Genomic DNA, 24336 nt, shown 5'->3' on the forward strand with positions numbered 1-24336 from the left:
CAGTTCCTTTGCCAGAAGTGATCCAAATGTTGCTAGACTCTGTATTAGCAGCGCAGAAGCATCTGCCACAGAACATATATTTGGACTAGAATTATGCTGTAGAGTCACTACAGAAGAATTACTTCCTTTTCTTCATTCACCTATTTGTCCACATTTCACTAAAGACAGCTTCACAAGTCATCTAGATCAGAAAAGCCTAAAAGGCCTGCATATTATCTACTCTTTCCTATTTGCCATAACAGCTTCCATAACATCAGATGAAGCCTTCAAACCTTGCAAGCTGCCACTTAACCACAACATGATTGTTATTGTGTGGCTCCACAGCATTTACAATTATTTGAAGCACTTAATCATTATGTTTGAAGTGGTCATCAACACAGCTAGTATTATCTTTCAAAGACAAACATATTTAAACCAAAGTACACAATATCACCTATCCTAATTTATATTTTCTAAGTCTGAAGCTTGATAAATATGGGACCAAACCCAGCAGTCAATGTACAGTCAACACGGAATTTCTTGGCTCAAGGGCTATGACTGAACTTAACAGAAGCCTGTAACATTAGCTGCTGTTACAGTTATATATGCTGTCATTCACAAAGGGAATTTTGTTGTATACTGCGAAGATAGTTTTACATAAATTCTGTGGATCAAGTATTTGCAGGTAGAGAGACAATAAATACCCCATGAACAACAATTTTTAGAGCTTAACACATACAAGGCAGTAGTCTCCAAACCTCACTGAACATGCAAGTAGGCTAGAAATTAATTACTGTGGAAAAGATCACAGAACTTTGAATCACTTTGGATATACACTAGTTATGACAGTGGAGAATGCTACTTACTGGATGACACCAGACTTTTGTCACATTCCGTAACTTCCACTGAACACCAGGTTATGTTTTTAAAGGTTTAGCAATGAGAAAAAACAGATGAGGTCTAAATTTTCTTTCAGTATTTTTGACAAGGGAAGAATAAGGCGAAAGAACAGTTATTTCAAGAAGTCATGGGTGCAATACAGTAAGGAATATTTAAAAAGCTCGCTCTTGGAAGTTTTTGACAGATTCTAATTATCTGGGAGACAACAGTATGCTTTTACTAACTTACAAGACTCTAAATACTCTATTATAGATCTTATCTCTAAGATCCATATTAGAGTATTTACTTAACATTAAACAGAAGAAAATGAAGCTTCATTGGACAAGAAACACGCATTATAAACAATTCACAGCAGAAAACAGACTTCAGTTCAAGACAATTCAAGTTGAGTTGCAAGTAAAACAACACATAGTGTTAGTTTTACAATAATTTTTTAGTCCACTTTTTTTTAAAACTTACCAACTCTGCACTAGCCCAACTGAAGGCCTGTTAAGTAAGTTATCAGGCAACAAATTGACTTCTCTCATGGTGTTAGCTAGTCGCACAGGAAGTTCTTTCCGCAGAAACATGTATGAAGTCTTCTCACATGCATTGTCACGACCTGTTAGAAGGAAGGAAAAAAGATATCCCTTGCAGATCAAATGTTAGACTTCCCAGTGCAAGAAGATTTTAAAAAACCCAACACAAACCACTTATGGAAATAAAAACAGTTAAAAATAGTTTCTTTTGATACCCACCTTCACTTCCCTCTCACTCCCAAGACACATGTTATACTTCTACCTTCCTAGAGCTTAACCCCTTTTATTTGACATTCTTCCTCATTTCACATCATCTCATCCTCTCTCCTATAAATAAAAATGTCTCATCCTATAAATAAAAACCATCAAATACTAAAGACTTGATACTAGCTGGAAATAAGACCCCAAAATACTAGCTTTTATCAGTATGACTTTTCTACTAAAGTGAGCTTTTAAAAAGTGCAAGCTGCACACATAATGGAGGATAAGAAATGAAAACAAAGGGACAAAACAGAATGGCAACAGCTGGCTGATGTTTCATGTCACAAGCTCTTCAAACCTACTAAGTATTTAAACATTTCAGCAGCACCTGGAAAGACCAGAAGTCATCATCCCTCCTAGGACTAGCCTACAAGATGCTCACTAGCCAGCATGAAGGAAAGTGCAGTGCTCATCATCACATTCCCATCTGGAAAAGCTGCAGCTGAGATTATCCTGGACTTTCACTTTTAGAACAAATTTTTATCCAGCACAATATTTTGAAAATTAAAAAAACAAACATAACAAAACAAACAAAACAAAAGGGATCCAGCAAAATAACAATACTTTGGAGCCACCCTAAAGACTTGACATGACTAATAGCATTTTCAAACTAAACTAGTTACTGGAGATACCTATAAAACTTTAACTACAAATATTTGATGTATAATATGTTAGGACTCTTGCCAAAATAGTTCAGATAGAAGATCAGACCTGACTTGACATACTTTTGTATTTTGCAGCATTTCACAAGTGGAGGAACTCCCTATCATAACTAATTTCTAAAGAGTCCAGGTAAATTAAAAATATAATAAAAAAAAAATCCATGTTTTACTTGTAATGAACAGTCAGTATTCTGTGTCTAGAAAGACAGCAAATTTCTTTTGTGACGATAACCAGTACAACCACCTGCATAATTTGTGAGTGAAGGCATAATACAAGAGCTATAAATTATGTTCGAGCAAACCAGAAAGTGTTAAAAGCACTACTAGGCACATAATCACCGAGATTTGCAATTTGAAAGACTCAAGTACAATGCAACCAGCACAATCAAGGTGATACTTTTTAAGACAGTCCCATTATAATCAGCTGAACAGCAGAGTTTTCACCTTCTTTGCATAGATAACATGCATTGATGGATTAGTTCCCAAACTGTAACACAAGCTTGGGGGAATATGCAGGAAGGATTAGGGTTTCCTTTTTTTCTTGCTCATTTAGGTATCAACAGTGGATGATTAAATTCTATTAGTGTCAGCAATTCTATTATTGTTCTTCCAGAAAACGTTTGGACCTAGTTTACTTACTTGCATTTTCACATCTTCAATTACAAATACACACACATCCTGTCAAAATTAGACAAAGGAAACAAGATATTACACTGTTATTTTCTGTGAAGCACAGTAATGATTTCAGAGTTCAATCCTTCAATTAAATTAGATACCAATTCACCTAACAATAGAGGATTGACACTTCTTTGTCCACAAGTCACTGTATATAGTAGCTCTTTTGAAACACTGTGGGGCTGGACAGCAGGAAAGACTCTGACTAAGATCACCCTACAACTTTTGGACCAGAAAAACCCTCAAGACTGAGAGCAAGTTTAGTTATTTTCTAGACAATAAAAAGCAAGAGGAATGAAAGACAGCCCCGACAGAGAATGAGGAAGTGGCAAACAAGAACCCACAGCCTGCGGGTCTCTGAAAGGGCATGGGGGCCCTTCACCGACACAGTCCCCGGGTTTGTGCAAGGCAGACCACAAAAGCTGCTAGACTGGAAAGCAGGACTGGCAGAAGAGACCCACTTCCTCTCCTCCCATGAGCAAGGGCACATCTCTATTTAACCTGTCTCACCCCAGCAGTTTTAAACTGACTCTTTAAGGAGTTGCCTTGCTCTTATGTACAGCTACATTTTAGGTACAGAACCCTTCGTGGTCCCTTTGCATGCTCAGTGCAGGAAAACAAAAGGAAGTTCTGTTTCAGGCCTGTCTGACTTGAAGGTTTGCTTCACCACAACTTCAGTACATCTTTCTGGTTTGGGGAACGCGGTCAGAGTATCAGCTGTTTAGCTGTATGCAATTTTTCTGAGAGACTCCACAGAGCTACTTCAGCTTCTAGTGTAAGGTCAGTTATCTGCTTGCCAAACAGCACGTGCATGGGAAGAGAGAATGGCTATTCACTAGGATCAGCAAGAATTAGATAACCTCCAGGTTTTGAAGCAAAAAGCATACTGTGTCCTAACCATTGCTCCTTGGCTGCTGTTCTTCACAACCTGTACAAACACAGTTGTCAGAATGAGGGACATCCTACTAAGTACAAAAAAAAAATAAATCTGAGTCTGTAAATTAGGTGTTTTCTTAATATAGTTTATCATACACAGGTAAGTCTAAGTTCTAAAGATCTTTCCAAAACCAGCATTCTAGAAAGCTGCAATGCCACATTTGCAGGTTCAGCCTCCAGTCAGATTTTTTTTTTCATAGATTAGCTCTATTTTTGCTTTATTTGTTACATCTTTTTTCAAACTATACAGCATTCTTTCTTAATTTTATCATCATTCCAACTGGGTCAATACACATTGCCAGAACCAGGCTTTTGTCTTAAACACCACAGAGTAAAGCCAGTTTAAATCCATCAGTTTCAGTTCAAGGGAATTTGAAGTCACTCTCCCAGGGTGAAAGTGAAAGTGAAACTTGTGAATAATCTCTCCTTGATTCATCCTGCAGCCTCCAAGAAGTTACTCAATAACACAAATATATAAAACAATGACCTGTTTACCTTCAGATGAATTAAAACGGAAGAAAGAATACAGTAATCTCACACCCTAGTGCAGACTACACTGCACTAGGCATCAGGGACTGTATTTAGCTTTATTTCCAAAAACACGGGGGGCTGTGTCAGAGAGTTGTCTAATCATGGTGCACTGAAGACCAACAGTAGCAGCAGACTTCAAGGCAGAATGTAATGACATGGAAGTATGATGCTGACATGGCATTATAATATACTAGGAGCATTGCTTTTGTTATGAATTACTAATAAAAGGCCCACTGCTTATACGTGAAGCAATGCATTGCAAATACAGCTTTATGCTATCTTGTTAAACTATATGAAATTAACATTCATTTTTAACTCGGAGGAGTCATCAACTTTCACATATAAATCACTGAATCACTAAACTAGAGGAATACTGCAGAAGAGTCTGGTCAGAAGATGCGATGTGAGGATCACTGACAAAGAAAAAGCTTCACACACACATTTTATTTGTAATTTTACTGTCTTGAGTACTCCTACAGACATTGGTGCAACTACTGGTTAAATACTACATGTAAGTTTCTTCCATAGACAGGATAGTGGGACCTCACTGTTCAACTAATGAGAAAACAGAATCTATACTGATGTAGACAGAAAAGTTTCTAACAAGATTATCCATACACCATTGCCACCTTGATATTAAACCAACAGCAAGGACTTTGCCTTCACTATCAGTCCACTACTCGTTATTTAACTCTTAGTGATTAATTAGGGTTCTTTTTTGTCTTGACTTTTTTACTAGTGCTTTTCATCTACATTTTTTTAAGTAAAATGAGTATGTTCAATTAAAAACAGCTAACTCACCAACCACCAAAGGCTTTTTCAAAGTTTTAGATTCAACTTTCTCTGAATGCTAAATGTGCTTCATTAAAATATTACACCTTTAATAACCAAGGATTTGTGCGCAACTTTTATATTCATGCTGAGTTTGAGTTATCTGAATAAGGGCTAGGTTAACATTTCATCCTAAAGAGTGTTTCAATACAAATGTATATTCATTTTCTTTAAGTGAAGACTGATCTGCTGAGATAGCATACTCAGTAATGATATATGATGTACTTCTGCTTAGTTATCAAATACTTAAGTTTAGATTTCAAGCACTAGTAACAAATGAGCACAACAAAAAGTTGTTCAACTTGTGGTTTTAATACTTTAATTTGAGAAGATTTTAAAGCACTTTGTTTTTCTAAAGACTTTAAAACAGATTAAAAGTTTTGGAGTGATATACTGAAAATTTTCTGCAAGTCAGAAGTTAGGGAAGATTTTCATTTCAAGAGAAACAGCTAAAAAAATTATTTCCTTAAACTGACAGCTGTGTAGGTTTCCAACACCAGCACCTCATTTGTGGACGGGCCCACGTGCAACACTATACCCATGATAGAAACATCAAGAAGCAAGAGTTTGAAGCTCTCAATGCCATGTATGAGAGATTAGAAACACAAGAAAGGAGAGAATGCCCAAGAAACCACAGCACCTGGAAGTCTTGGATCCTCTACAACTTACCAAAAGGTCTGAATCATGTTTCTTGAATTGACTGTTTCTAGCCACATATTTATTGGAAATGTTTCAGTAAGCTGTGTAACAGATCACCCTCCCCCGTACACTGCTGCCTGTCAGAACACAGAACAGTCCAAGTCTTCAGAACCTTTCAAAAGTCAACAGAATTTGACTGCATATTTTAGCTAGTCCTGAACATATTAACGGAAAAAATAAAAATGAAGGAAAGAACCCACTTTTAGAGATGTACAAATCCATCAGGAATAACAGTTCTCATCTCAAACCATTGAGTTAAAGATTTTAAATACCATTTCTGAGGTACATCAGCTGTTAGGCACCTAAGACTCTGCATTAGGAAAAGAAAACCCTCTCAGAACAGTGCATCAGAAATGCAATTATTTCAGTTTTCAAAAGTTCTGCATTGATTTTTGTGAAGCTAAAACTCTGACAGAGTTCTACAGAAGAATTAAGTGATATCCTGCTTTGTTAGCAACCTTGTGAAGAATGAAGGACAGATATATTACCAACATTGCAAATTTGATCCTTTCATTAAGTATGAGAGCAATCTCTAGAATTCATTATACTTCATTAAAACCCCTTCTGCTCACTTGATAATCAATGTTTAATGCAGGCAGAATGGCCAAAAATGGACATTCTAGTAGACAGCATGTTTTATTTCATGCATATAAATTTATATGCCCAGAAACACACAAAGCAAATAGATTTCTTTAAAAGTGTGCTTTTAAAAAACTGAAAATGGAAATATTAGAAGACTTGAAGCAAAACACTTCTTATCTACAAAGACAAAAAGAAAGGAAAGTAAGACATCACATGTTATATTGAGTTCACAATTCTATGCACACCATCAATATCTTTTTCCCAGTGGCTGTAGTATAGCAAAACTTGACTTCAATTGAAGAGTAATTCGGTTTTGTTACTTTAAGTGGAAAAATTGTGCCGATGAAATTCTTAAGTCAGGCACTGAAACAGGTTTCCTTCAATGAGGAGTATCACATTAAGGCAACATAAAGAACAAACCATACAGCATACTAGTCTACTCTGCTGCAAGGAACAGTCCCATGCTACTCTTCGTGGTAGAAAATAATTCTGTTTTCTAAAGGACTAGATTTTAATTCAGGGTCAAGAGGCTAGATTATCTTTATTTTTTACTCTTCTTAATGAAAGTTATGCTTTCCAGCTGATTAAGAAACTACCAGATAGTAAGCTATGGCACCTATGGTGCTTATGACTTCACCCAGAATTTGACCAAAGAGGATGAAGGAAAAGCACATGTAAAATACTCCACTCTACTCAACACTAAATTACATCAATTTCTGAGCATCCTCTAGAAGCGTAGGTGGACCAAGCAGAAATCCAGATGGCCACAACAGTAAAATAGTTCATGACAAAGGAATGAATGAATCTGACTGGATTTACCCAAGAAGAAATAGATAAAGAATAGGGCAACACTCTTCAAACCCTTACAGTTCACTACAGAGGAGGCAGCAGTAACAAGTCCATCAAGGACCAAACAAGTATTAGGCTCAAACTGCAGAAGATTCAAGTCATAATTTGACAGAAACTTCCTGATGATAAATACCGTAAAAGACAGCAACGAGCTCTGCTTTTTTGCCATCTCTTTTACTAGTGAAGTTAGAAATCTGCCCAAAATCACATTACATTAAGCAAGTTGATTCAGTCTCTGAACTGGAGATTTGACTGAACACTGCTTAACAGTCTCTGTAGCCCTAATTCTCTCATGACCCAAGAGGAAGAAAGTGATCACTATGTATCTTGTCAATCACCTGCAAAAAACCCAGTGCAACTGCACACAGGGAGAGAAACAATCAAAAAGTGAGAACACTGAAGCAAGTCAGAATTAGTAAAAATGCAGTACAGATTGTGTAAATTAAGTTATACACTAGAAGTTACTTTGACAGAAAAATGTCAATAAAAACCAAGATATCTGTGAAGGAAGTAATCTTCAAATTATTTCAAATGATTACTACTGCATGCATACCTAGCACAAAAACTGAAAGAAATGTCAAGTGCCACCACAGCAGGTCTTTAAAAAGGTTTAAAAAATTAGGCTGTTTAATAAATGCTCTACCATCTTCAATCTTCTGAACAATCTTACCTTTCTGGGCTAATCAGTCACACTATACAAAAGTCATACAGATAAGGATATTCATGGCCTCCTCTCTGCTTCCTTCAAATCTTCAGTTCAAAACTAGCACCAATGAGAGACTGTGATGCCAATCTCGAGACTCATGCCAATGTACAAATTATACAAAGTACAAGTCAATGTAACAAACTGACAATAGATACAGACTTCAACATAGTGAAAATAAGAACATATATTAGTTGAACAAGGATCTAAGCAGTGATCTCCTGGACTTTATACCAAACTAAGGGCAGTGAAGAATATTTTATGGACAACCTTTCATATAACAGCCTTACACGCGATAGAAACAAGCCAGAGTTCGTAACAGTACAGTGAAATGGTACCTACACAAACACTGCTGTATTTGGAATGGTCACCATCCATGAGAGAGCATCTCTAAATGATGGTGGATTTGCTTATGCAGTGAAGTATGACATACCTGAAGAACTGATTTGACTGTCCTTGCTCAGGTTTAAGTTGAGAATATATGTAAACTTATAGACAGGAAAACATTAAGTTTTCATAAAAAGTTCACGCAGAAGGTGGCACTTAATATTAAAATCGATTTTCTTCAATGTGAAAAGGTGTTAGACATTTCCACCAAAAATAAATCATGCCATTTATTCAATTAGACAGGTATGAGAGGCAGAAAAGAGGATAAGAAAACGTATAAATAAAACATGATCCAGAAGCTTCGAGGCAACACAGGTCACAAAAGCAGGCTTGAATGCATTAGGTCTTCTAAATGCAATACCATCAGATGGGGTTATACATCAGTATTATCACTGGTGGACCTTCAATCCAGAAGAAATTCAGGAAGTTCAACTTCCAGACAGTTTTCTCTTCTAATCTATCTTCCCCTCTCTGGGATTCAACTCATCTCCTTATTTTTCTCTTTCACCTTTTACCCCATAGTGCTAAGAAATCAAAAACAAATGTAACTTTGGTAACAAGGCCAAATTAGGCTCTAGGGATCATATGCCTGTAGCATGTAAGGGGGAAAAAAAAAAAGTATTTTTCAATTGGAAAGAACGATCATTCGCCACAGTGCTCCCTCTGAACCAGTATCTTTTCAGTTCCTTCCATTGCAGGGATGGAATTAGACAGCTGTTGCAAAGCTGGACCTAGAGAAAACTTGTTCTGGGTCCTGCAACAAGAGCCACAATTTAAGGGCTATTCACACACATGCAGTAGACCCTGATTCAATTCTGGCAAATTCTACAAATTGCCAGAGCAATATTATGGTGTCCCAAGATTCAGATTACAAAAGAATTAGTTCCATGCAGAAGGCTGTACACAAACCTCGGTTTTGTTGCAGAAGAGGGCAGAAGCTCAGCATGAGACCAGGAACTCTGGTTCCTCCAGAACATTACCAAATGCTCTCAGTGCAGCTGCCAGATTCCCACATCCATGAAATACTGATTTGAGAACAGACTACAGTAGTGGTCCTTCATAGATGATCAAAGTCACCTGCTTCAAAAACTTAATATGGCTGTCATAACCCTAGCAGGTACTGGACTGTCAGGGTCACATCAGAAAAGCAGTAGTAGCTTCTGAGTACTAACACGTATCTGTCAGAGAAAACAGGAAAGGAAGAAACTAAGTGCTCTTTACAGTCTTTTTACTGCACCCAGAGGTCTAGTTCTCCCCATTAACTATGTATTTAACACCAAGCTGAGACAGTAGATACCACACTAAGACTCAAAAGCAGCAAAGTCCCACCTGTTGTATGTCTGAGAGGAGGGACTCCATTCAGAATGCATAGAAACAAGATCAGAAGCCTTTCACCTCCTATCCCTGTGAAACTGCTCCTACTGCTTTTATCTAGAGCAAAACAAAGGAAGGCAGACAGGAAGGCAGTAGTGATTGACTATATCTACTCTCTTAAGCTTCCAGAACACTTTAGCTCCTGAACAGGCAAATTTAAAAAAAATAAGTGAAGCAGAGAGATGAAGAAATCTTCAAAACAATACACAAAAATGATCAAAATATCGGAATAGACTGAGCGAAGACTAACACTATTAATTTGCTGCTGAAGCTAGGGAAACAGAACTAAAGAAGGATCAGTGAATTCCACTGATTATACACCATTTCAGAAGCATGGGCTATATATTTAAAGGCAAACAAGCTATGCCTGCACAGCCCCAATAAATGTGGCCATGAAAAAAGAAAACCAACCCAAAACCAAAACAACCCCAATTCCAAAAGCATTTCTATCCTCCACCAGAAATAACGGCATTTTCAGCATACTCTAGGTATTTATCTCACCAACCACTAAAAATACTAATCCCACAAAAAGCATACAGGGTTTGTTTGCTTGGTAAAAGACAGGGCTTTGTAAAACCCAAAGATGATGAAGCAAAGGGAAAAAATTCACACAACATAACGAGATGCTGACTCTTGCTGACCCTCACTCAGGCTGCCTCTAAGAAAGCTGTGTCTTGAAACGGGATTCCCTTCTCCGACCTACCACACTGTGCTACAGGAGAGCAACCACAGTCTGTACAGCTGTGCCAACACACGTTGGAACAGGACCCAGCCCACACTAACCTTAGGTTTTCAGCCTGCTTTTAGTCACCTCAGACCTAAACTTCAGCCCAAGTTCCATCACTGCTCTCTAAGGCTACTTCCACCAACACCTACAATTTTTTCATCGAAGTGCCCTGTTTTGAGGACATGCTTTCCCTTGGCACATATGATCAGCATATCAAGAGATTGGTTCTATGTCGGTAAGGAAACTGAAGAAACTCCGAAGTTTCAAAAAATGAAACTTGAAGGATTAAGGATGGGAAAACATTTTCAGATCTTACTGAACTATAATAAATGCATCACTTTCATCGAGTCTGAACAATTAAGTTTTGTTAAACAACTACTGCCAGAAAAACAGAGGAATTAAAGTTTGCAAGTAAGCTTTCCCACATAACTTGTTTCTTTTCTTCAGTCCAGTTCCCATTACTAGTTGCACCTCTGCAGTCTAAGGGAAAGCACTGATAGAGGTGCTCAAGACTTCTCAATCTGAATTACTTATGTTCATAGATGAGAATTTAGTTGTTAACGTTGTACAACCATTGATTTTTTACTGTGTCATTTCATTGCTAAATGCAAGCCAAACTAGCAAGCTCACATGCTAGCTAGCTTTCCAGTTAAACTTCCCAACAGTCATGTGACATAGCCTATGGAAAAATTATCAGAGCTGAAGTACAGAAACAGTTGAGCTTAATTAAACATTTTTGGTTTATGAAATTCAACTAACAACAGATGTGAGCACTCTTTGACTGCCAGGCCAATGGCTGCAGTTACTTACTATTCCAAAGGAAAATTTCAGAATACCATTCGCTAATGCAAATGCATTAGCCTAAATTCTGTTGTCTAAATGACCAGTCCAAATCCCATGCACAACCAAAGGTCTAGACTTAAGTTCAAAATTAAATAACTACTCTTCAATTTGTATACATAAAAAATATACTTATCTCCACTTATTTCCAAAATATCTGAAAGAGTCAATTTGTTTATGTCTTATGTGTATTAATTACTATGGCCATATAGATGAATAATACTGGTGCCAAGAGAAAGTCAGTTCACGTTTTCATGTAAACGCAGGCTAAGAACAAAATGTCAGACAGCCGTTATTAGCACAACTGGACAGCTCAACATGGACAAAATCATTACATTTATTACTACAGTAGCTATACACTAATGTAATAATAAATAACGTAGTGATAATAATGTAATAAGCTACAATATATAACTTGCAAACTCCAGTAAGCTTGTTTCAAGTAAACGGTCCTCCAAATGAAACTAACTGTGCTGTAAAGCAGCTTAATTTACTACTGAACTGGAATTGATAAAGAGAAGGAATTAACGAGATGCACAATACACTGCAGATCTATCAAAGTCTTAGCCAAACTGAAATCATTAATTTTAACTCTTAAAGCCACAACCTTCCCGTCACTGAAAAGACTCAAGGGAAGACGTTATATCTATATCTCAAGAGAAATGGATTATCAGGCAGCCACTTGTAAAAACTCTAAACCAGTACCACATATTATACAGAACAACCCAAATTAAAAGCATGAATTTTTAAAATAAGGTTCCCTGATCTAAAACTCTTTAACTGCTTATCACTTGGTTCTAATGAAATAACTTTTCAAATATTTTAAAGCATTTGCCAAGGGAAAGCACAGTAATCTAAAGGATCCATAATGCAGAGGCACTCAAGCAACCACCCACAGGCTGTACTGGTTTTTAGACACGAAGACCCAAGGTTGTCCTTCCTTGGGGCAATCTGGTAGTAGGTTGAAAGTCAGATGAATCATTTTAACAACTAAGCTTTGTCTTGCCTGTATCGTAGGCACTCCCCACAGTATATGACAGGCAAAGAGCCAAAATGTTCTTCAGAGAAACCATGGCCCAGATCAGGTTCCTGATCCTAGAGCTACCTGTGTAACCCAAAGACTTCATCCCTAACCAAGTGCAAGGAGCCTCAAAAAAAAAAAAAAGTGGCTCTTCAGACTATATCAGTTCCTCTTCCACTAACACTAAGACCTAAGCAGGGAACAGCCCAAGAGCAGGAAAGAGGTGCGCATACAGTGCGGCACATCAGCTCTGGCCTAGGCAGTGAAGGGGCTCTGTGGCTTTCAAACGGGAGATCCTGGACAAAACAAATTTATTGTTCTGTTCTGGTGAGACTCGAAATTTTAAAACAAATTTAAATTTATTTTTAAAATGTAGTTGAGGCTTAAAACACCAAGCCAAAGAAACTTCATTCCCCATTTGTTGCTCTCTGATCAGATTCTGTTAGAATAAACTGACCAGAAAAGACTGAATTTTGCTCCTTTGAGCTTATAATCACCTTTTCCTCCCATAAAAGGTGAAGATCTATTTCACATTGAAGGTTATAACTAGATATTCCAAATTTTTAACACTCTCCTCCTAAGCTCTCACAGCTTTGACAACTTTCTCCCAGACCTTTATGGAAAACTTCCATAATTCCCAATAACTGTTCCAGAAAAAAACAAATCTCTGCTTTATCCTTTAGTCCCTGTCAACATGCCAAAGGGAAAGTTATTCCAAATCTCCAGCATAAATAAAATTAATGTTTATGAGCAAAGACTCTCACAGTTAATACCAATTACATAAAAATACTGCCAATACCACACGGTCCAGTTTCCCTTCAGTCTCATTGAGGTAAAGTGCATTAGACTGTTAAACATCTTGTTACAAAATGCTTTTGATGATTAACAAACTACATTGCAAAAAAGGATTCCTCTATGCCACTGCTAGTTACCAGGGTTCAGATGTATTTATCTAGCCTACAAAATCCTTAAGAAAAGCACAAACAAGGACTAAAACAAAGAAGTAGCAGTTAAAATGCAAATTTTTTTTTTTAGCAAAAAGTAATTTTGTAACTTTTTAAACTTTGCCTCTTTCTCTATTTACACAGTCTTAAACCTAATTCTGAAAAATATAAATTAAAATTTGCACAATTCTAGTATTTTTAAGCAATTAAGCCATTGAAAGTATTTATAATACTGTTACTTCTTCTACATTGACTAAAAACTAGTGTGTCAGGGTTTTTTTATATATATAAACACACACACACAGAGAACTGAAGTAGCCTCTTCCCAGCCGAAGAAAATTTAAACAAACAGGACAAAGAAATATGTAAGAGACAATGTCACATTTACATAGAAAGAATCAGAGGAATAAAGGGTCAATGTAATAGTCTCTTGTAACATACAAAGCATCAGAAAAAGAAGAATTGTATCTCTAGGTCACAGTTCAGTGCTCTAATACGTCCTTTTGACCTACTGTTCCAAGAAGAAAAATTACATCTAACTGACTCCAGGAACTCACACAAAATCATAAACACATTCTAAAAAGGATAAGTAGCAGCCTGTAAATTACTTTAGCAATTTTGGGAAAAAGGTGACTCTCAAGACAGCCATTACACTGCGACCAGCTGGGCATCAGTCTGCTTGTGGGAGGTGGCAAGTGACTGCCTTTGCATCACTTGCTTATCTTCTTCTTTCCTTCGTTATTAAAGTCTCTTTATCTCAACCCATGAGCTTTCTCACTTTTGCCCTTCCTACTCCCTCCCCCATGCCAATGGGGGGTGGGAGGAGGGGAGCAAGCACCTGCATGGATGCTCAAATGTTGGACAGGGTCAACCCACCACAATGCTGCACATCTACTATATAGTAATTTCATCTTAAAGTTATTCCATAGTCTTTTGTTTTGTTTTTTTTTAGTTAAGAATTTCACATGGGACTGTGCCAAAACATCACAAAAAGCCAGGTGCAGCATCTACTGGTACTGCCTTATCAAACATCAAATTAATTTGGAAATGAGACTGCCTCAACACAATTTACTGTCTTCTTTACCACCCTATTATCTCTTGGTGCTTATTTATGTATTACTTCAATATTAGCTCTATCACCTTTTCAGCTACTTCAGTCAACCTTACTCTAGTGTTCTCCTTCTCCTTTTCTTTGACAGACAAGTAGTGTATTTTCCCACTTCCACAACCCTGGGACCATCACCATCCGTTATTTCCATGTAGCCTATAAGCAACAGCTGTGCTGCACCAGGCTGCTCACATTTGCAGAAGAAAGTGTTCAGCTGCTCACAAAACACAGCACTGCCTTACTTCTGCTGGCACCCACTAAACCAAGAGGATCTAGACATACTTCAGCTTATCTAAAATTTGTATCAGGGACAGGGGGGAGTTGTGATTTCCTTTAAGTTTCTGGTTGCAATTTAGCTTTTTTTGAAGATCAAAACAAAGATGAATTCATCAGTCTTTATCATTATGTACTTTTATCAAGTAAACGCTACACTCCAGCACTGTCCCCAATTACTATATATTATCTCAGCATCTTTTTCTCTGCTTTTCTATCCCATGACTTTTCACCTTAGCTGTTATTTGTACTGCAACCCAAGATATTTGTCCTTGCTTCTAGTTTTCATATGATTTTTTTTTAAATGAACGGTATTTCTGGCATTCCTAACACTGCTCCACTGCTCTCTTTTGCCTGCATCAGAATCTCTCTTTCTGAAACTGACAGATGATCTTATACTCCCTTATGTCTTAGGAGAGACCCTATCTACCTAGTTCCTTAGCTTGTAAAAGTTATGCTACTTTAAAATCACTAGCTATCATTTCTTCCATTCCCAAGGGGAAGGAATGCTATCAATTCATGATCATTTTAATCCAAATTTAATTAAGTTTCAGATTTTCACGCACATCCTTATTAGTCCAAATCTAGTCTAAAGCAGGCACTTGAACTATTTCTACCGTTTTCTGGAAGAAAAAGGTGCCCCAAACATTCTCAAATCTTCAAGAACTACAAATCCTATCTTTTTGTCCTTCCAGAAAGTAGTTTTGCCAAGACCTCAATTCCTGCCAAGCTGTATTCTCTATCACTTCTGTTACTTGCTAAAAAGAAAAAAAACCCCAAACACTAGCACTGTTTACTGCTTCATGCAGATTAAGCATTCTTGTCCTCCTTCTTTCACCGTCTGCTTCAACGCCCTATTCAGCTTCACCAAAAAAAAATGCATGAGCATGCCCACATGTACATATGCACCCTAACATCATCTCCCTTCCTGAGCACCTGGAGGCAGAGGACTGCAGCAGCACCTTTGGTCAGTCCAGAGACAAACAGAATGCAGACTAAGAAATTTTCTCCTTTTAGGGAAACAAAACACAGTAAGTTCCACCAGTTGGAGGATGCTCGCTTGCAGACTACCAGCCTATGCTCAAAGGCAAGAAATGGCCAGTCAAACCACCTACTGAAGGCAGAATTTCCAATGCTTAGGCTTTGTAAGAGCCAAAAAAAAAAAAATCTACTGCCTTGGTGATCCAGTTCAATCACTGACAGTAATTAATGGAATTTCCACGACTAACTATACTAAAATACTGAGTTCAGAATATATGAAGCCTCAGTCACTCAGAGAAATGAAGATTTCCTTTACTGCACAATCAAAATAGTTAAAATTTAAACCAAAGCTAACGTTTTTCTTGAGAACTTTGCAGAACTGCACTAATGAAGATTTAACTAGCAGTATAATATTTGAAAGCAAGCCTTTTCTGAAAAAAAAAGTGACTAACAAACAAGCACACTTAATCCCTGAAAGAGCCTCCAAAAGTGACTGATATAGATAATTCTGTAAATTAAATGCACCATGATCTAGTATTACATAGCACTCACACACACACAAATCTCTCTATCATATCACAGTTCAATAGTGACTGCTGAACAAAGTTATCCAACCGCAATGACTCTTCCAAACCTTCACAACAATCAATATTAGGCCTTATAAAAACCTCCAATATTATATATAGTATTGGAATATCACTGCCTGCCAGAGACTGGCTGAGTTGTAAATAGTAACAGGTTATAAATAGCAACAGTTGCATCAAACAAGGCTTCTAGCTACTTGCTGTGCTACAGCCCGTTCAAAGAAAACGCTTTTTATGTTAGGAAATGCAAACTATCCATGCTCAGATCTAGGGAATGAAGGACTGAATACAGAAAAGCAATAACCCCAAAATAATTCAAGAACGAAAGCAGATAGACAATCCAGCTTGCACATCTAGTTTTCATTGTGACAGAAGGCTACCCTTTCAAGGTAAAAACAAAACAGCAGTAAAATGATTCTATGCCAATGTTAGGCAAAACTCCTATTGGGATTCTATTTAAAGCTCTAAAAGACATATTTGAAGAATAATACTGAAAAGCCTAAAAAAGATAATTTGATGGTATTTTCATAAGGCTTCAAATAACTCTTGTAATGAATGTATTTACCTTTACAACATCAAGACAAAATACTCTACCACAATGTACAAATATCTCATAGTGAAAAAATTCCAGGCATCAAAGGAGCCCAAACCTACCAACAAAAGCTGTAACAAGCTGGTTGGAAACTGAAGCCAGTCAGATGAAAATAAAAAAGTAATGTCTGACTAGCATTTACCTTTCTGATCTGATTCAGTGGTTAGCATACCAATGGTTAACATTCATGTGAAGAGGAAATTTTTTTTTGAAGATGCATTTAAATCAAGCACAAGTTTTAAGGTCAATGCACAGACAGCAGTAGAAAAAACACAGCTGCAGGCAATAAATGGCAGGTAATTATTTAATAGTATCTTTTGGCCCTAAACTTTGCAAGTGTCTTAGATGCACAGTCTCTCCACTGACATTGTGATTAAAAGAAAATACACTGAAACTTCTAATGGGTTTTTGTGTTAAAAAAAAAATCTTCTAATAGTAATCTTCCATCAGAAGGTTAATAAATATGTTTGGAGACATAAGGCTGCTTTCAATCTCTACTTTCCTACCCCCACATCTTGTTGTTCAAATTGTACCCGCTAGCACCTTTCCAATGGCACGTTTTCAGTTCCAGTGCTGATCCATGCCTGCTGCTAACAAGGCAACATGCGGTGTAAACACTCTTGCAGAAACCTGATCTGATACCGCACATACAACTGACAGCAGTCAACAGCAATGCCGATACCTGGTTTACTCTTTATATCACTTTTGGAAGAGCCCTACAAGTTTTCTCAAGACAGGTAAGTTTAATAGGTACCACATAAACTGAACAATTTCACACCAAAAATTGTATTAAAAAATGGGGAGGACCCATTGCTCATCTTTTCCTCCAGATATGCCCTGGGGCACAACAGTTCCCAAGCTACATGCACACTGTGATTATCTGCTGCATGCTCAGCTGTTCACAGTACAGTACAATTACTAAATTACAACCTTTGTGATATTTTTCAATGCCAGTAGCTGTAGCAGTTGCCACAGATATTTTGATTATAACCTATGAAATCAGGATCTCCTAAGCCGCATTCCACAACAAGAATTCACTATGATTCACTACCTTCTATCTTAAGTATGACCTTTTTGTCCAAACTCATTAGTAACTATGTGGTACACGAACACTAACATACGACAAATAAGGAAGGGTAAGTGCCATTTTGTTAAGTTTTACCTATATGCACAAATAGCTAATGAAAAGCAAAGTTTAACCCCATAGGTACAAAACTCATCCAGAACACTTGGTTTGAGACTTAAAACAGAAAAGGCTAGCATATAGCTAAGTACAACTGGCCAAGATAGCTTTAGTAGTAAACAAGCTCCAGAAGCACACAGTACATTTTTTTGATGAAACAAACCTCAGTCTCACAAAAGTCTCCGGCACTTCATCAGCTGAGCAGCAGCAATGAGAGTATTGCATGAGTATAGTATACTGGCATATGTTCACAATGTAGCACTAGCACAACTTCAAATGACTTTCATGCATGATCAAAGCATTACACAATCAGTATTTCACCTTGTCTTTATTTGTGCTTAATTATTTTATATGTAACCTTTTCAGTACAACCATTCGTTTCACAAAAGGTTCGTTAATACCTTTACTGTCAACCGAGTTACCCCAACATGACCAAAACCAAGCAGTTACATGGAGCTTGCTAGCTCAGGCACGGTTCAGCATTAGCACAGCTGTGAGGGTTTTGGCTCACACCTAGCCCTTATCAAGCCAGGCCATCATGTGGGCATAATGAGCTCAAGTCTCTTTGTGACTTTTTTAAAATGCCAGGACACTCCTAGACATAGGAACTCTATCTTTCCTCATACAGACCCATCTGATGGATTATTTACTTCCCCCAATTGACCCATGTATGTGGTTGCTGAAGAAGACTAAGTGGTATTTTGGATTAACTTGTCATCCTCTAAGGCCCACCTTAGAGGCTGAAGCAAATCTAAACTGAGATGCTGTATCAACATAGATCTCCAGTATGGGCATTTTTTCTCCCAAGTCTAGCCCCCAAAGTGTACAAAGGTTAATGCATCTGAATGTTAAACTACATCTCTACTTACAAGTTCATTTCAGAAAAGGTATTTTAGTAATTATATCAGACTGGGTCATTTAGGAATGCCTGCACTTGGAAATCTACCAAAATAACTTCCAGAATATCTACCTAGTTTGGAAGCACAAAGCTGAATCCAGTTAGTTGGGTTTGTTTTTTTCCAGAGCCAAAGAATTATGGAGGCCCAGATAAACCTGGAATGACATGCTAACATTAAACAAGGTCAAAACTTGTTTATATTAAAACACACTTACAGAAGGTCATTCTTTTGCAAAGGAATGAGATTGCACAAGAATCTTGGGAAATGCACTTTGGAAGAAAGAAATTGAATGAACAGTATTGAAGAAGAGTGTGCAAACAGAAAATAAACACACATAAAAAAGAAAAAAGCAGTACAGACGATCTGAGCTCTCATACTTTGTGACATAGCCCATGACACAGTAACCTCTTACATACTTGCAGCAGCTACAAAGATAGCTGCAAGCTCGACAGAAAGTAAATCCCATAAGGCAGAACATGGTATGTAAACACATAAAGAACTCAGCTATAAAAACGAACTGAGAATCACTGCTTTAAGTATTGCTTCCTGTTTTGTTTCACAGCTTTTTAGTACTAGTGAGTTAAAACAGCCAAACTGTCTTTTATATGGGTTTAATTAACTGACTTAAGCTACCTGAGAAAGTTTAAAATAAGCATAATTAATTTCTATCTTTGGAAGGGAATTGTAACTCTACAGCCCCACTATGCACACAACTGTCATACAACCCACACTGTTATTCAGTAATTAAAAAAGTTTAAGCTGTATGTCAATATACATTGCCACCAACTGTGTTTGAAGAGACTCTTGGGCCCGGAAGAAATACAAAGTTTCTTTCCCTCTGCTCACCAGGACTTTGCAGAGCCAAATTTAGAAGCCAGTTTAGTCTAAACCAACACAACCAATAGAAAAAAAAGATATAACGAGCATATTGTAGTTTCATTATTGCCAGAAATGATGTAAAAAATCCTTCTCCAAATAAATTGAAATTACAGTAAGTGCAAATTCTTTTTTTTTTTTTTAATACAAGAAACACATGTGCATCAGACAACAAAATCACAGACTGCCATGAGAGGGTTATTCACACATTTCCTTTGGGCTTATTTAATATTTGTGGAAAATTTTGTCATGTTTTTGTAACACAAGCACCACATTTACATAGCTCAACAAAAATACCATTTCTTTTTAAGTGAGACATTAGGTAGCCTCTATAAACTGACTACAAAACAGAGTGTCATCTTTCCATCAAACATTCAGGCTAGGTAAACAACGACTGAACTGCACCTTGAGCATGATGCTTGGCATATTTGCTCTCTTGAATACTTGTGTCCTGTGCCACCAGCAAATTCTTTTTTGGGTAATTCAGGTATAAGTAACATAGCTCCCTGATACACTGCATATTGTCCAGGCCTTCCGTGCCTCAAGTGGTAAAACTTTTGTACCAACATCTTAGGTTTTGTTGCCAACTTCTCCTCTAGGCCACTGAAGTCTCCAACAGAATTTGAAATTCCCTAAAGCCATCAACACCTAGGATCACACAAGTTAAGTAACTACATTGTTTTTAATCTATTCGATTAAACTGCTGTAATCTTCCTACTTGAGGTTTCTTAAGTAAATACAGGCACTGAAGAAAAAGTGAAGATGTTAAGTGGCCCATAAGACTTCTTAAGGTCAAGCTGATAGTTTTAGCAAGGCTCGTGATGATCTTAGAAGCCTAAGCTGTAGGCATTCTTTTCTTCAGAAGTTTTAAACGTCAACAACTATATAGTTTCCTGTCAGTCTTAAGACACAAATACATTTAAATATATAGCCTACACACACGCTCAAGATTCCATACACACGTCCACTGACAACAGACTGGAGCACATCCAAAGAACAGGACTGGCCAGACTATAACATACCGTTCTTACTCTGTTCCTTTCCACTAACATAAACCAGGCTTAAAAATCATAAAATAAGACTACTTCTTCTCAAAGAATCATGAGACCTTTTTCAAACCATAAAGTAATACAGATACTACAATGTTTTAAAAAATAACATGATTAGAAGGCTGCCACACAAAAGATGTCCCAAAGCAAGTAATGCAGGGGCTACCTAGAAGGGTAGAAATCCTTATCAAAAAGCAGTTTCTTCAGAGCATCCAATTCATTAAAGCAAAGACTGAAATCTTTACACCTCTGGTCACTACTGAAAAGCCTCACGAACATTAATACTTGCCCAGCAACAATTTACAAACCCAACTTTCAAACAGGTAACAGTGAAATGATTTGTTTAGTGACAGGGCTAAAATAAAGATATTCTAAGTTTTAGGCTGTTGCTCTTGCCCATACAGAAAGACACGGCATAAGGAGCACAAATGCCAGAGCAGGGGAAGCAGAGCAGCAACAGAAGGAGTGGGGAAGCGAGAACAAACTCAAGTTAGCAGAGACCAGAGAGGGAAAGCATACGGTCTAGTCAGGTTCTCCTTTTAATGTAACACAGGACAAGGTGTGATGTTTTTTTAAATGGTAGAAAACCCCATCTCACCGAGATGTGGTAGCAAGCCCAGCGCTGGCTCTTTATACTTACAGCATTCTTTCACTAAACACCATTGCCATAAATGTGCGATTGTTTCCACTTTTAATCGCTTTCTGGCTTAATACCACTGGCTCATTTTTGTCTTCTCGTGCCTTTAGTGTAATAGCAGAATGAAGGAACACTCTATTAAGCTTCATGGTGTTACACAGGGCCTTTATATTTACCCTACAAGCAACATTCATAGGATAATAAAATCTAAACAACTCTTGTGTCAGAGAGTAGGAGCCAAATAACCTCTGATACAGATACAAGAACTTTATCATTATCTAGATCGAAATGTCAGTTTTCTAACAGCAACACAAGTCATTCCTGGGTTTCAGTCCAGTGCTTCTGAAAAGAAAAAAGCTATTTAGTCATCAGCAACACTTCCTCAAGTGCACGAATTTTCCACAAACAGGTCTCCTACAAAGTACTGTCAGAGTTCTCGCCTGAGGTTTAAGTAAGCCAAACTCTGTGTGGCAGATTGAAATTTTCACATTCAAGGTCAATAAATTACTCCCTCCTTCAGTCACTAAGCTCACAAAATTTCCTGTCAGAAACCCTTATTTTGACCCTCTTCCCCACGGAGCTTACTGTCGGGGAATAACGCGAGGGAAGAGAGGCAAGCCTGCCTCCCCAGCCTCCTGCCACCTCCCGGAGGGACCTCATCCTGAGGGACGCCGAGGTGGCGAGGCAGAGCAGCGGTGGTGTTTACCACCGGCTGCCCACGGCCGCGCACAGCTGGCTGTCACCGCAGGAGCCCGCCCCGCACACAACTCCTACCCGACGGCCGCCAGCAGCCTGTGGGGCCTCCCGGGGCGGGGGAGCCGCCGCCAGGCCGGGCCGGGCCAGCCTCGCCGCGGCAGCGCGCACCGCCCGGCCGCCCCCCGCCGTGACTGCGCACCCCGCGCTCCCCAGGCCGCAGGGCCGGGGGCCGGGCCCCGCCGCCCAGATGCTGGGCGAGGAGACCAGGCCCAGGCGCCGGCCTCCGCCGCCGCTCCCCGCGGCCGGCCGGGCCCTCGCCGCTCCTGCGCGGCGGGAGAGCCGGGGCGACACCCGCCTCCCTCAGCCGCCGGCGGCGGGGGGGGGGGGGGGGTGGTGGGCGGCCCCGCCACTCACCGAAGTCGAGGAACTGCTTGATGGAGAGCGGCGAGGGGGAGAAGCGGGAGTAGTACTCGATCTGCTTGGGGATGGGGCTCTTCAGCAGCACCCCGCACAGCCGCATGGCGCGGCGCGGCCCGCCCGGCTCCTCTCCGCCGCTCTGCTCCGCTCCGCTCCCCGGCAGCCACACTAGGGCGCTGGGGCGGCGGCACTGCCACCCGCGCTCATGCCAGGAGAGCGGCCAGCCCGGCGGCGCCCGTCGCCCTCTGCGGCCCGGCCCGGCCCGGCGCGAGGGAAGGGGGGGATCGGCGAGCGGGGGGAAGGAGGGGCGAGCGGGGGGAGGGAGGGGCGAGCAGAGGGAGCCGCCCCCCCCCTCCGCGCGCGCGCGCACGCCCGCTGAGGGTGGGAGGGGCGGGGCGGGCGCGAGTGCCGGGCGCGTGCCGTCCGTCCGCCATCGTTTGCCAACGGCCGGCGCGCGCTAACGCGCAGGCGCAGCGTCGCGAGGGGCGGGGCGGGGCCGTCGTGAGGTGGTGCGTGAGGGGAGCGGGAACGTGTCTGGATCTGGGCTCCTCGGGTGGGAAGCGGGAGAGCCAGGCTAGGCAGGAGGGGCAGAGGCTCTGCTCCGCGTGGCGGAGCGCTCCCGGTGTCTTTTCGGCACAGCCCGTTTCCACCCTGTGACATTGATTCAGCAGCGAGCCTTGGGCAGGTATTTAGAGTGGATCAGTTAATCTGCCTCAGCCAGCCCATAAAATGTTGTATGCACAGTTGGCTTCAACCCGAAATTCAGCCTTTAGAGTATCAGTATTCAACAGGTTTTACAGTTTGCGGAAGAAAGATCACTTTGTTTTATGTAACAAAGCAAGTTTTAAGCGATGGAGAGAACAAGGTTTAAAGGAGGAAGACCACCATATCATAACACGGAGGCCTGCCGGGGCTGTAGGTGGGGCCCTACTGAATCTCTTAAATCCCTTGTGAAAACAGTGCATGTCCAGTGCCCACCAAGTTACAACTCTTGATAGTACTTAGCATTTCCTTAAAAGCCCATTTGTATCTGAGAAAGCACCTGAATACAATTAAAATTAATTTGGATTGCTAAAATCAAAAGTGAAACCAGGGATTTGAGAGCTAAAATGTACTGCTGAATGAAATTGGTTTTTCCTGCTTTGATGTGGTTTAGGTACATTTATGACAAATGCATCCGATGACAAATAACTGGTCCCAAATTCCTTTATTTTTTCTCCAATGAATTCAATATAAACTTCAGCACATACAAGATAATCTTACTCTAATTTTATAACTGACTCACAAAAGAAACAGGTACTCTTCCGTTACTGAAAGTCTCTCTCCATCCTTTCTATCGTGATTGTCCTTAAAGATTTTGAGATTGAGAAATCCTGACCTAATGTACAAAATAACTTCTAATAGCTGGAAAACGTTTTAAAATCACTTCAATTGCAGGTTATAGAAATGACCACCTTGAAGAGGCATGTCGTGTAATCAAGGCTGACAAAATGAAACATCTCCTGTAATTCTGAAGCTTTTTTGGCAGATGAGGAAAAGTGTTTTAAAACTTTTGTTATATACTTCTCAGGATTTGGTTTTGATTTATCTATAGCATAACTCTGAAATGAGTTGTGGAATTA

The 24336-nt window shown here is 39.4% G+C and overlaps 1 protein-coding gene across 1 annotated transcript in view; it reads right to left on the bottom strand.

The window, feature by feature from the left end:
* The window catches only part of PDK3 (pyruvate dehydrogenase kinase 3), a 60831-nt gene extending 37838 nt beyond the window's left edge, over positions 1-22993 (bottom strand). The window contains exons 1-2 of the mRNA XM_074858591.1: positions 22712-22993; positions 1339-1480 (exon numbers count right to left, since the gene is read on the bottom strand). Coding sequence (XP_074714692.1) covers positions 1339-1480; positions 22712-22817 — 248 coding nt within the window. The 5' untranslated portion in view covers positions 22818-22993. The remainder of the gene's footprint in view (positions 1-1338; positions 1481-22711) is intronic.
* Between the last annotated feature and the right edge of the window lie 1343 nt (positions 22994-24336).

This window comes from Strix uralensis, chromosome 2 (assembly GCF_047716275.1).
Source record: "Strix uralensis isolate ZFMK-TIS-50842 chromosome 2, bStrUra1, whole genome shotgun sequence".
NCBI classification, from domain to species: Eukaryota; Metazoa; Chordata; class Aves; order Strigiformes; family Strigidae; genus Strix; species Strix uralensis.